The 13,455-nt window shown below is 45.9% G+C and overlaps 1 protein-coding gene across 3 annotated transcripts in view; it reads left to right on the top strand.

The window, feature by feature from the left end:
- Positions 1-13,218, top strand: part of LOC140911914 (class I histocompatibility antigen, F10 alpha chain-like) — a 93,248-nt gene extending 80,030 nt beyond the window's left edge. The window contains exon 7 of one of the 3 annotated variants that reach the window (XM_073346071.1): positions 12,075-13,218. In XM_073346071.1, the coding sequence (XP_073202172.1) occupies positions 12,075-12,124 (50 nt within the window). In that variant the 3' untranslated portion in view covers positions 12,125-13,218. Of the gene's footprint in view, position 1; positions 3,341-12,071 lie in introns of those variants that run through there. The other 2 variants (XM_073346069.1, XM_073346066.1) reach the window with 2 other exon arrangements.
- The last annotated feature ends 237 nt before the right edge of the window (positions 13,219-13,455 follow it).

Below are 13,455 nucleotides of genomic sequence, written 5' to 3'. Positions count from 1 at the left end.
GTGAGAGCGCTTGTAATAAGCGCAACCACGACATCCTCATCCTCCGGTGGACCATCTGGTGAAGGCAAAGGCAGGCGAGAAAGGCAATCAGCGACCACATTTTGGTTTCCAGGCTTATATTCCAGTTCATAATTGAAAGAGAGTAGTCCTGCAGACCATCGAGCAGTACAGTATCCTGCTCTTCCCAATCCTTTCGTGGTGAGCAACGTCGTCAAAGGGCTGTGGTCTGTGCGCAACTTGAACGTGCGGCCCCACAGGTAAGTTCTCCATTTTTCAGTAGCCCAGACACAAGCAAGTGCTTCTTTTTCAATTGTAGAATATTTCTCTCACCATTACTTAGTGTCCTTGAAGCAAATGCAACAGTCCTCTCTGTGTTGTCCTCATGCAGTTGTGTGAGAACAGCCCCAAGTCCATAATCAGAAGCATCTGCAGTTACAATTGTGGGTAATACAGGACTGAATAGTGCAAGTACTGGACTATGTACAATCAAGTCTTTCACCGTTTCGAAACCAGCTTGTGCATCCGTCGTCCACACTAAGGGTTGAACTTCTCCGTAGTAATTCCCCTAACGGTTCAATGACAGAAGCATAACTGGGAACTAATTTTGTATACCAGGAGGTAAGACCCAAGAAGGAACGTAAGGTTTGCAAATCTGTTGGAGGAGCAGCATTTGAAATTGCCAGGATATGATCTGGATCAGGTTTTAGTCCAGCCTGTGAAATTGAATGCCCCAGAAAGGAGAGTTCAGTTTGTCTAAATTTGCATTTGGACCTACTGATCTGGAGGCCTGCTTTGCTGATACAGTTTAGTACAGACTGCAGGTTATTGTCATGCTCCTCAGAAGTATTTCCAAACACGATAATGTCATCCAGATAGCACTGAACTCCATGTTGATTCTTCAGAATCAATTACATCATTTTTTGAAAGGCACTTGGGGCAGATGAGAGACTGTATGGAACACGTTTAAAACGAAATAGTCCCTCATGTGTAATAAATGCTGTGAGGTCTCTGCTACATTCATGCAACATAACCTGGTGGTATATGCTCTGCAAATCAAGAGTAGAAAACATCTTTGCTCCACGGAGTTCTGCAAATACTTCTTCTATGTGAGGAAGAGGATGGCTGTCAATCACAATAGCTTTATTTGGCTCCCTTAAGTCCACACAAAGGCAAATGCCTCCACCCTTCTTCTGCGTCACTACGACCGGTGAAACCCATTCTGAGGAGTTGATCTCTTCAATAAAGTCCTTTTGAACAAGTTTTCTAAGTTCCTCTGAAACAGCTTCCCTGACTGAAAATGGTAAGTGCCGTAACTTCTGTCGTACAGGCATCACATTATTCTGCATTTTAACTTTATGCAGAAACCCATAAGCACAGCTGAGTTTCTCCTCAACCTGGTGCTGGGTCCCAGCTGAAACTGGTGTGTGTACAACAAGAGTGCTTTGCTGAGGAAGATCAATTCATCCATTAACTACCCTGAGATTTAAAGCAGCCAATAAATCTCTGCCAAGGATAGGAGTGCCTGTGTGGAGAATGTAGAACTCTGCAGTTACACAGCAATGACCAAAAGTAACTATTACTGGCAGGCAGCCATGTACTGGAACATGGTTTTTCAAATAGCACACCAAGCGAAGTTTGGGTTCAGTCAGAGGCACATCTTTAAAGTAATGCAGATAGATGGAATCAGGTAGTATAGATACTGCTCAGCCAGTGTCCAACATTAGCTGGATAGAGTGTGGTTTGCCTGAGGGTATGGCGGAAACATTTACAGTGCACTTGATCTGTTCTGGAATATGTGCAGTAGTGATTTTGTCCACGCTTAGCACAGTAACATCTGGTATTGTAACTGCATGCACCTGTTGATTGAACTGGCTACTGTGACATACTTTAGCAAAATGTCCAATCTTTTTGCAATGATTGCACTGAGCTACTTTTGCCAGACATCCTGTGTAGCTTGCAAGGTGTTTTGGGGATTCACAGCGAAAACATGCTTTTACTCTATTTTGAATTTGTTGATTCATTGGTTTTTCATTAGTTTTCCTCTTTGCAATTGTGTGTCTGTGATGGTAGTGAACTTTTCTGCAAAGGAGTCACAGCCTGGACTGTGCCTCCTGTATCCATGCTCATTATTTTGGCTTCAGCTGTAGCTGACTCAATCTGAGTAGCAATGGTTATTGCTTTTTCTAGTGTCAGTTGTGGTTCTAGAAGTAAGCGTTCTCCTACATGAAGCATGGTTGTTTTCTCAATGAGCTGGTCTCTAATTATCCCATCTGCCATATCCCTAAAGTCAGAAATTACAATCAGACGCCTCAGGGAAGCAATATACTGCATTATCGTTTCTCCTGGTTTCTGCTTATGCTGGTGAAATCTGTAGTGATTAGCTACTACTTTCACTTTTGGCACAAAAAAATTCTTTAATGCAGTGAGTGTAGTCTCATATTTATCATCTGCAAGAGGAAAAGGGTAAAATATACACTGCCCTTCTGCTCCAAGGCAGTGGATTAGCAGAGCAAGCTTTCTTACTTCAGAAATCTCTGTAGCACTGATTGCAAGCAGGTAAATCTCAAACCTATGGATCCAGGTAGTAAAATAAATTGGAGGCTCACCTGAGCGTTGCAGAAAGGCTGCAGGTGGGTTCAGAGGCAGAAGATCCATCCTCGTTGCCAAAATGTTGTATAAACCAGGCAAGGTACGAACAAGCAACAGGACTTAATTTTCAAAGTGGAAACCTCTTTACCAAGCTGCTGCTGCACCCTCGGTAGCTTTCTTCCAGCCTCTCAACTCCTCCCCTCTCCTTCCTGTTTCCTATCCTTTCAGACTCCCAACAGCCAGAGCTCCAAATTCTAATAATTACAAGCAACATCTAAACACCACACAGCCACAGGGTTTTCTTTGCTGGGTAAACATATCCTTCTGTGCTTGACATATATGGAAATATATTAATATTGCCATCTGCCCTGTGGAGCCCTAGAGATGTGCCTGGTAAGCAATCTGTTTATCAAAACCCATTTCCTGAATCTGTTTTGTTGTCTGTATTGTTGACAGCTATTTTGAAATAAATTACCAAAACAACTGAAAAATGGTATGATTATATTGTGCTGCTTTGACAAATGAAAGATGCAGAATTTTACAATATCGTGCACTGAATTTTTATTTTGGGGGGCACAGAATCCCCTCAGGGGTAGCATATGAATGTTAACACTATGCTATATGCTACAAATGGTAATGCTATGTTAATAAGTTTTGGTTTTGTTATGTAGCACATGCTTTACTCTTCTATTACTTCATTCTAGTGTTCTTCATTCTGACAATGTTAGTTCTGCTTGTTCTGCAAAATCAATAAACTTTTATAAAAATTAAAGATTTCATGACTCCTTTGCATTGATCTCAGAAAATACAATTATTTTGCTATCTCACAGGTTTTTCAAACATCTGTCTACAATCAATCTGTGATGGGTTGGACCCCCCCCCCATGTACTGGGGGTTTCACTAAGTGCCTCCTGTTCCACCAACCTAGATTCCGTCTCCCTGTTTTGCTGAATTCGGCTCTCCGGTCTCTTACAACACACACAGGTAGGGCCACACCCCACTGCAGCCACAGACTAAAGTCAGCTCCGTGTGAGAGGATTCACCCAGCACTCACCTGCCCACCTCTGCTGGGGGATAAACCCAAAATAATATTTTCTTGCACTGTATAGAAATATCTGTATAGCACAAGCTCATAAAACGTCGCCCTATTCCTTAATGTGAAGAGAGATGTGGACGATTTCTTGCCCCCCCCCCCCAGTTAGAAATTACATAAACTGGGTTTAATAATAAACAAAATAAATTGCATTAACTATAAAAGGCAGAATTTTGGTGGCTAAAGAGATAGCAAACAGAACAAAGCAGATTACTAAGCAAATAAAACAAAATACGTTACTAACTAAGCTTGATTCACTAAAGAAACTGGCTACAAATAATATTTTTTCACCGTCAATATTGTCACAGGCAGATTATACAAAGTCTTGAAAGCCAGTGACATCTGTCTGCAGCCTGAGATTTCCGGTATTATTGCTCACAAGCTAGATGCCCTTCCAGCCTGGGCTCAACCCTTCTTCCCCCAGTTCAGTTCTTGCTTCGAGGTGCTTTTCAGTGTCTCTTTGGGTGGGGAGGCAGAGGAAAACCACAAGGATGTCACTCCCCTGCCTTATATAGCTCTTGTGTATAGTGGGAACCTTTTGTCTTCCAGTGGAAAAACACTGGCATTCGAAAGGGGGGAGGGTCCAGTATCAGATGACTCAGACCCAGGTCTCTGCAGGACTGTGGCAGCCATTACTCTCAAGCTGTCTGGAGCATCCACAGGAAGACTAAACCCTTTCACAGTCCACTGTCTTTGCGAATGGGCCGTCTTCTGTCTGGCTTGTCACTGTTGTACCTGCAGGTCTAGTTGTGAGTGACACCCAAAGTAACCCATTTGAAATACAGATACATGGTCAATATTTCTAACTTCAGATACAGAAATGATATAGTCACATAAATTGGATAATCACATTCAACAAATCGTAACCTTTTCAATTATATCTTCCATGAGCCATCCTGCATAAAGTACATCTCATTTCTGCCATATCCATATCATAAGCATATTTCCATAAAGAATATGGAGTGTAACATTACACAATCAATCTGGTTTACATTAGCACATATCCCCAGTATGGAACACTGGCTGTTGGCATTTATTCTGTGATATTAATCATTTATATGATTTGGAGGCTAGGATGAAAATTTAAAATGATCTGGACTAACTGGAGAAATGGTCTGAGGTAAATAAGATGAAATTCAATAAGGACAAATGCAAAGTACTCCACTTAGGAAGGAACAATCAGCCACACACATACAGAATGGGAAATGACTGCCTAGGAAGGAATGCTGCGGAAAGGGATCTAGGAGTCATAGTGGACCACAAGCTAAATATGAGTCAGCAGTGTGACACTGTTGCAACAAAAAGTAAGCATCGTTCTGGGATGTATTAGCTGGAGTGTCATAAGCAAGACATGGGAAGTAATTCTTCTGCTCTACTCTGTGTGGATTAGGCCTCAACTGCAGCATAGTGTCCAGTTCTGGGCACCACATTTCAGGAAAGATGTGGACAAATTGGAAATGGTCCAGAGAACAGTGACAAAAATTATTAAAGGTCTAGAAAACATGAGCTATGAGGGAAGATTGAAAGAACTGGGTTTGTTTAGTCTGAAAAAGAGAAGACTGAGAGGGGACATGATAACAGTTTTCAAGTACTTAAAAGGTTGTTACAAGGAGGAGGGAGAAAAATTATTCTCCTTAACCTCTGATGTTAGGACAAGAAGCCAGGGGCTTAAATTGTAGCAAGGGCGGTTTAGGTTGGACATTAGGAAAAACTCCCTAACTGTCAGGGTGGTTAAGCACTGGAATAAATTGCCTAGGGAGGTTGTGGAATCTCCATCATTGGAGATTTTTAAGAGCAGGTTAGACAAACGCCTGTCAGGGATGTTATAGATGGCGCTGGACCTGCCATGAGTGCAGGGGGCTGGACTTGATGACCTCTCGAGGTTCCTTCCAGTGCTATGATTCTATGATTCTATATATTAATGATATAATATTAGATATATAATATAAATAATAACTTTACTTCCTGGAAAAACAACGAGGATTCTTGTGGCACCTTAAAGACTAACACATTTATTACAGCATAAGCTTTCATGGGCTTCAGCCCACTTCTTTGGATGCAGAAGTGCAAGCTGGAGTTTGGCGGGTGAATAAATATATGCTCACAGAAATGGGTGTGAAGCATTACTATGCAGAGGACCAGTGCTAATGAGGTCAGTACAATCAGGGGGGATGTGGCCCATTACTAACTGTTGATGAGGAGTTGTGAATACCAGAGGAGGGAGAACATCTTTTGCAGTGAACGAGCCATTCCCAGTCTTTATTCAGGCTGAGTATGATACAGTCAAACTTGCCAATGTATTCCAGTTCAGCAGTTTCACACAGAAGTCTGGTTTTGAAGGGTTTTTTTTAAGTATGGCAACTTTCAAGTTTGTCACTGTGTCATAGAATCATAGAATATCAGGGTTGGAAGGGACCTCAGTAGGTCATCTAGTCCAACCCCCTGCTCAAAGCAGGACCAATCCCCAATTAAATCATCCCAGCCAGGGCTTTGTCAAGCCTGACCTTAAAAACTTCTAAGGAAGGAGATTCCACCACCTCCCCAGGTAACGCAGTCCAGTGTTTCACCACCCTCCTAGTGAAAAAGTTTTTCCTAATCTCCAACCTAAATCTCCCCCACTGCAACTTGAGACCATTACTCCTCGTTCTGTCATCTGCTACCACTAAGAACAGTCTAGATCCATCCTCTTTGGAACCCCCTTTCAGGTAGCTGAAAGCAGCTATCAGATCCCCCCTCATTCTTCTCTTCCGTAGACTAAACATCCCCAGTTCCCTCAGCCTCTCCTCATAAGTCATGTGTTCCAGTCCCCTAATCATTTTTGTTGCCCTCCGCTGGACTCTCTCCAATTTTTCCACATCCTTCTTGTAGTGTGGGACACAGTACTCCAGATGAGGCCTCACCAGTGTCGAATAGAGGGAAACGATCATGTCCCTTGATCTGCTGGCAATACCCCTACTTATACATCCCAAAATGCCATTGGCCTTCTTGGCAACAAGGGCACACTGCTGACTCATATCCAGCTTCTCATCCACTGTAACCCCCTACGTCCTTTTCTGCAGAACTGCTGCCGAGCCATTCGGTCCCTAGTCTGTAGCGGTGCATGGGATTCTTCCATCCTAAGTGCAGGACTCTGCACTTGTCCTTGTTGAACCTCATCAGATTTCTTTGAGCCCAATCCTCCAATTTGTCTCGGTCCCTCTGTATCCTATCCCTACCCTCCAGCATATCTACCTCTCCTCCCAGTTTAGTGTCATCCACAAACTTGCTGAGAGTGCAATCCACACCATCCTCCAGATCAATTATGAAGAGATAGAACAAAACCGGCCCCAGGACCGACCCTTGGGGCACTCCACTTGATACCGGCTGCCAACTAGACATGGAGTCATTGATCACTACCCGTTGAGCCCGACAATCTAGCCAACTTCCTATCCACCTTATAGTCCATTCATCCAGCCCATACTTCTTTAACTTGCTGGCAAGAATACTGTGGGAGACCATGTCAAAAGCTTTGCTAAAGTCAAGGAAAAACACGTCCTCTGCTTTCCCCTCATCCACACAGCCAGTTATCGCATCATAGAAGGCAATTAGATTAGTCAGGCATGACTTGCCCTTGGTGAATCCACGCTGACTGTTTCTGATCACTTTCCTCTCCTCTAAGTGCTTCAGAATTGATTCCTTGAGGACCTGCTCCATGATTTTTCCAGGGACTGAGGTGAGGCTGACTGGCCTGTAGTTCCCAGGATCCTCCTCCTTCCCTTTTTTAAAGATGGGTGCTACATTAGCCTTTTTCCAGTCGTCTGGGATTTCCCCCGATCGCCATGAGTTTTCAAAGATAACGGCCAATGGCTCTGTAATCACATCCACCAACTCCTTTAGTACTCTCGGATGCAACGCATCTGGCCCCAGGGAGGTTGACGTGCTCTCCCACTGGTTTGTGAATGTTCCCATTCTTGATGTCAGATTTGTCTCCATTTATTCATTTGCATAGAGACTGTCCGGTCTGGCCAATGTACATAGCAGAGGGGCATTGCTGGCACACGATGACATATATGACATTAGTGGATGTGCAATGTGCCCCTGATGGTGTGGCTGATGTGATTAGGTCCTGTGATGATGTCACTTGAGTAGATATGCAGACAGAGTTGGCAACAGGGTTTGTTGCAGGGAATGGTTCCTGGATTAGTGTTTCTGTGGTGTGGTTGTAGTTGCTGGTGAGTATTTGTCTCAGGTTGGGGGGCTGTCTGTAAGCGAGGACTGGCCTGTCTCCCAAGGTTTTTGAGAGTGAGGGATCATCTTCCAGGATAGGTTGTAGATCCTTGATGATGCACTGGAGAGGTTTTAGCTGGGGGCTATAGGTGATGGCCAGTGGCATTCTCTTATTTTCCTTGTAGGGCCTGTCCCGTAATAGGTGACTTCTGTGTACCTGTCTGGCTCTGTCAATCTGTTTCTTCACTTCCCCAGGTGGGTATTGTAGTTTTAAGAATGCTTGAAAGAGCTCCTGAAGGTGTCTGTCCCTGTCTGAGGGAATGGAGCAAATGTGGTTGTATCTTAGGGTTTCATTTTAGACAATGGATCGTGTGGTGTGTTCTCGATGAAAGCTGGAGGCACGTAGGTAAGTATAGCAGTCAGTAGGTTTCTGGTGAAGAGTGGTGTTTATGTGTCCATCACTTATTTGCCTGGTTGTGTCCAGGAAGTGGATCTCTTGGGTGGACTGGTCCAGGCTGAGGTTAATGGTGGGATGGAAATTGTTGAAGTCCCGGTGGAATTCTTCAAGGGCCTCCTTCCCGTGGGTCCATATGATGATGTCATCAATGTAGCGCAAGTAGAGGAGGGCACGTGGGTACAAGAGCTGAGGAAATGTTGTTCTAAGTCAGCCATAAAAATGTTGGCATCCTGTGGGGCCATGCAGGTGTCCATAGCAGTGCCACTGACTTGAAGGTATAAATCATCCCCAAATCTGAAATGGTTATGAGTGAGGACAAAGTTACAAAGGTCAGCCACCAGGTTTGCCGTGACATTATCGGGGATACTGTTCCTGGCAGCTTGTAGTCGATCTTTGTGTGGAATGTTGGTGTAGAGGGCTTCTGCATCCATAGTGGCCAGGATGGTATTTTCAGGAAGATCACTGATGGACTGTAGTTTCCTCAAGAAGTCAGTGGTGTCTCGAAGATAGCGAGGAGTGCTGGTCGCATAGGGCCTGAGGAGGGACAGACATACATAGCCAGACAATCCTGCTGTCAGGGTGCCAATGCCTGAGATGATGGGGCATCCAGTATTCCCAGGTTTATGGATCTTGGGAAGCAGATGGTATACCCCTGGTCTGAGCTCTAGGGGTGTGTCTGTGCGGATTTGTTCCTGTGTATCTTTAGGGAGTTTCTTGAGCAGATGGTGTAGTTTCTTTTGGTAGTGGATCAGAGGATAGTGGCCTGTAAAATGTGTTGTTGGGAGAGTTGTCTAGTGGCCTCCTGTTCATAATCCGATCTCTTCATGATGACGACATCACCTCCTTTGTTACTTCCTGGCTCTCCCATAACCCCACAGCTCCCCAACTCAGGGCCATCCCTCCCGCATCCTCTCTCCTTCACCTTGTCACGCTGCAGATATCCTGGGTTCCCCACATCCCTGATTAAAAATCTGGAGCAGCAGTCACTCTCCTGTCCAGGAAGGAGGGTTGGGTAAGAGTCTGGGGGTGTCAGGGAGGGCAGCAGCTTTGGGACTGGCAGACCCCTGCCTGGGAGTGGAGCTGAGGTGAGGAGGGGCCATTGGTGCAGAGTCACTTTCCTGCCCAGCCCCAGCTCTTTCCCAAACGTCTCTCCCCTCACCTGGAGTCTGCAGCTCAGGAGCTGGTGTTGGCAGAGCCTGGGGCTGCCCGGGGGGCTGGTTCCAGCCCCCACCCGGAGAACGTCCCCCTCCCCCCCAGCTGGGCACAGAGGAGAGCTAGGGAAGGGTGCCCCCCGCACACACCCCACTGGGGAGCAGCAGCAGCTCAGCCCGGTTCCTGGATCACAAGTTCTCAACCTGCAGCCTGTGGGCTGCTTGTGGCCCAGTCTACACACGACGGCGACCCATGTGACATCCCCGGGCCATACAGGTAATACTGTATACGGCTCACAATGACAAATAGGTTGAAAACCAGGGCAATAAAGGCAGCAGGGGTGGCGTCTGACCCAGGAAGTTCAATCTCTGATCTGCTGAGCAGCACTAGGGATGGGCTCCTACGAGGCTCGTCCCAAGACTGCTCCCTGGCACAATTTGCTGCCAGTAGCAGACACTGGCACCTAGATCCTCCCGTTTGCTATGCTGTCAGCATTTGCTACATCCCACCCACCCGTCCCCAGCTCCTGGACTTCAGATAGCAAATTCTCACAGAGCGGAGTCTGCCTGTCACAAGTTACTGCCCGTCACCTTTGTCCATCTCCTGTCTGGCAATAGCCACTGGGTGCCATAATACACAGACACACGGTGGGACTAAGAGATGGGGTGCCATAGATTTCAAGTCCACAAAGATCTGCAGGGCCTCCAGCTGCCATTAACTGTGTTCAGTGTTGCTGGACTGAATGGAGGAATTAGCTGGATCAGCTTGACAAAGAAGAAAGTTGGACACAGATCTGCCGTCTCCCATGAACAACAGACATCCTTCCGCTGGGCAAGGGGGCAGCACCTTGCTGGTTAAACATTCAACACATAGCGTTAACAGCAGATAGGGAAAGAGGAAAAGCAACAGAGAAAGTTCTTTGGCTCACAGGGTGATCTATGCCCTGAGCCTTTAGCTCCCTTTACAGCTTCAAGCAATCACTCTAATGGGAGGCAAATAGCCCAGGGGAGGCTACAGAGACATTTCATGATGCATAGAGATAAGGCATTTGTGGCTACATCGTTAACCTCTTGGGTTCAGACCAAATATTGCAAAAATCCATTAATTTTGCGCTGCTGTTTGTGCTTTGGGTGTTAAATTCTCTTCTCTAAGGGGCGGACAGTACTGTATTTTGGCACGACACACACTACAAGGGCTGGCAGGGCAGTGGGTGTTTCCCCTCCACTCCTGCACCAGCTCTGGGGGCACCATCTTACTAAATAGCAACGCTACAAATCTTCCTGGTTTACCCATTGCCTTTTTGAACAAGACCCTTCGCTGCCTCTCTGGAACACACCTCAAGGTAAAATCCTCCAATATAAGAACAGGCTGCAGAAGTGCACCTGCAAATATTAACTTATCCCTTGCTTTCCCCCCCCACCCCCTCCCAGCCGTTGTACAGGCATCCTATTCAAGGGTGAAGTAAGGTAGAAAATGTCCTTCCATCTCCAAGAGCAGCCCAGTCTGGAAAAGCAGATGGGACAAGGCTTGACAAAGCCCTGGCTGGGATGATTTAATTGGGGATTGGTCCTGCTTTGAGCAGGGGGTTGGACTAGATGACCTCCTGAGGTCCCTTCCAACCCTGATATTCTATGATTCTATGATTTAAAAAATGAAACCAAAGCAACATGTTATCATGGTTACCATGGAGATGAGTGCTGGGACAAGAACTATTTCTGATAGCTCTGAGTTCTCCTAGCTCCTGCAATGAACAGTCCATGCATAGAGAGGCATTATCAGCCACTGAATGTCTGGCAAATCTTGAAGGGAACGGAAAGAAGATGAGAAAAGACGTGTTGCATGTCTGAGTTAATGATTTGAGATTATCAAAATAACAGGCTCAACTGAAATGATTTAAACTGAGATTATTAATCGGAGATTACCATACCACTATACAGAATACAGAAATAAACAGATACATTACCACCCTTTGTTGTCAGACTAAGAGTCGGATATGTGTCTGTCCTGACACACAGTTTTCATTCTCCCAGAGTTTTCATATCACTATCATTATACAGGGTTTCAGACAAAGGAAACCTAGTTGCCAAGAATATTCTCCCAGAAACATATGTTGTGATGGCATTTTTAAACAGTCTCAGTTTACGTGACTTCTATGTGAAGGCATGATTATTTACAGCTGAGAGGACTAACAATTCTTGAAGTTAATATCTCTCAGTCTTTCTTACTCCACAATCATGCTTCCATGTTGATTTCCCGAACAGAAAACATCTTCTATAACCTATAGTTTCCCTTGTCTACACATGCATATGTTAACATTTTATATATATATGTTAAGGAGATGGTTATCAAGAATATCTAGAGTTTTACAGACATGAAGGCAGCCTAGAGTTATTAAATACAGCAGAATGAATACATTCCTGACTGGGTTACTGGTTGGTCAAGACCAGTGTTGAAGATAAAGATTCTATAGAATAATTAACATATATCTATAAATGAATCAAATATGCAGAAAGAACTAAAGGTATTACTATTTACCAGCAGGTACTAATAGCTGAAATTGTGGTTTCCTCCCAGCAGAGAATCCTGTAGGCAGAAGTGAGGAGAAGAGGTTTCCAGAAGTGATGTGAAAGTCTCATAAGTGAACAGAAAGAGATGGAAAGGGAGCGCCTGGCCCAGGAAAGTGAGATGATGCATCTGGTGCAGATGCAAACAGCTGTGAGGGAGAACATTCTGTTGCCAAAATCATGACCAGCCGCCCAATCGAGCCATGTCCTGCACCCAGGGGAGAATACAGGATAGTGCAGTCTCCATTGACACCACCCCCTCCCAAGTAGCAGGGCTTTGCCCCCGCTATTCCACCCCCAGGAAAAGCAAAGGGTGAGCGGATGGTCCCTTCTGGCCTTAAGCTCTATGACTCTATGCCCAGCTCCTAGCACCCAGCTTTCACGAGAGTGGGAGCCCATCGGCACAAACAGAGGTTCATTCAGCACTTTGACTATGTTCAACCTGCGCTCCATTGGCCCTACATTTGCACTCAGGGCTGGATTAATGCAGAGGGTTTAGGGGCTGCAGCCCAGGGCCTGGGGCCCACTGCTTCTTTTCATCCGGCCCGCCAGTGTGCCCCTGCAGCCTCTAGGCGAGGGACATTCAGGAATATCTGCATGCTGGCCCCGTCCCCAGCACTGGCTCCGCAGCTCCCATTAGCTAACCACATCATGGAGCAGAAAAGTACGGAGCCGGTGCAGACAGGGATCCTGTCTTAGCCCTGCTGTGCTGCTGACCAAGAGCTGTAAGCACTTCCCAGCCAGAGCTTGCACCCCGCACCCCCTCCTGCACCCCAACCTGAGCCCAGAGCCCCAACCTGCACCCCAACCCCCATTCCAGCCCACAGCCCCCTTGCACCCAAACTCCCTCCCAGATACCACACCCCAAATCTCCTGCTGAACCTCACCCCCCGTCCCATGCCTGGCCCCACCCCGGAGCCCACCCCACCAGCTGGAGCTGCACCCCCTCCCACACCCCAATCCCCTGCCCTGGCCCTGAGGCCACTCTTGTACTCCAAGCCTCCAGGAGCCCCACAAAATCTAATAGCCCACAGGAGAGTTAATCTGGCTCTTGCTGCACTATGTTATTTGTTAACGTTTTTTAATCAATTGGTGTTATTTTTTCAAATGTCCAACTCTACTAAAAAAAGTCAGTCTGCAATATTTCCGTCAATATGTAACATTCCCCAAGCATCAATTCCTAATAAAATCAAAACTGCAACATAGTTCAGTCATTTCTTTGCTTACATCACATTCATTTCCTGCCCTTCCACCTTGGTAGATTCACTGCACCTTCACGCCCCTATTTCCTTTACTGTTTCGGGGTGTTACACAGTGGCATCTTCTTTGCCTGTTCCACACATTCCAGAAAATCGCTCCCTGTCCACCATTCACCCATCAGTGCGGATCTCCCC

Source organism: Lepidochelys kempii, chromosome 5 (genome assembly GCF_965140265.1).
Source record: "Lepidochelys kempii isolate rLepKem1 chromosome 5, rLepKem1.hap2, whole genome shotgun sequence".
Lineage (NCBI taxonomy): Eukaryota > Metazoa > Chordata > Testudines > Cheloniidae > Lepidochelys > Lepidochelys kempii.
Note: the sequence above shows the minus strand (reverse complement) of the source record. Positions and strands in the feature narration are given on the sequence as shown.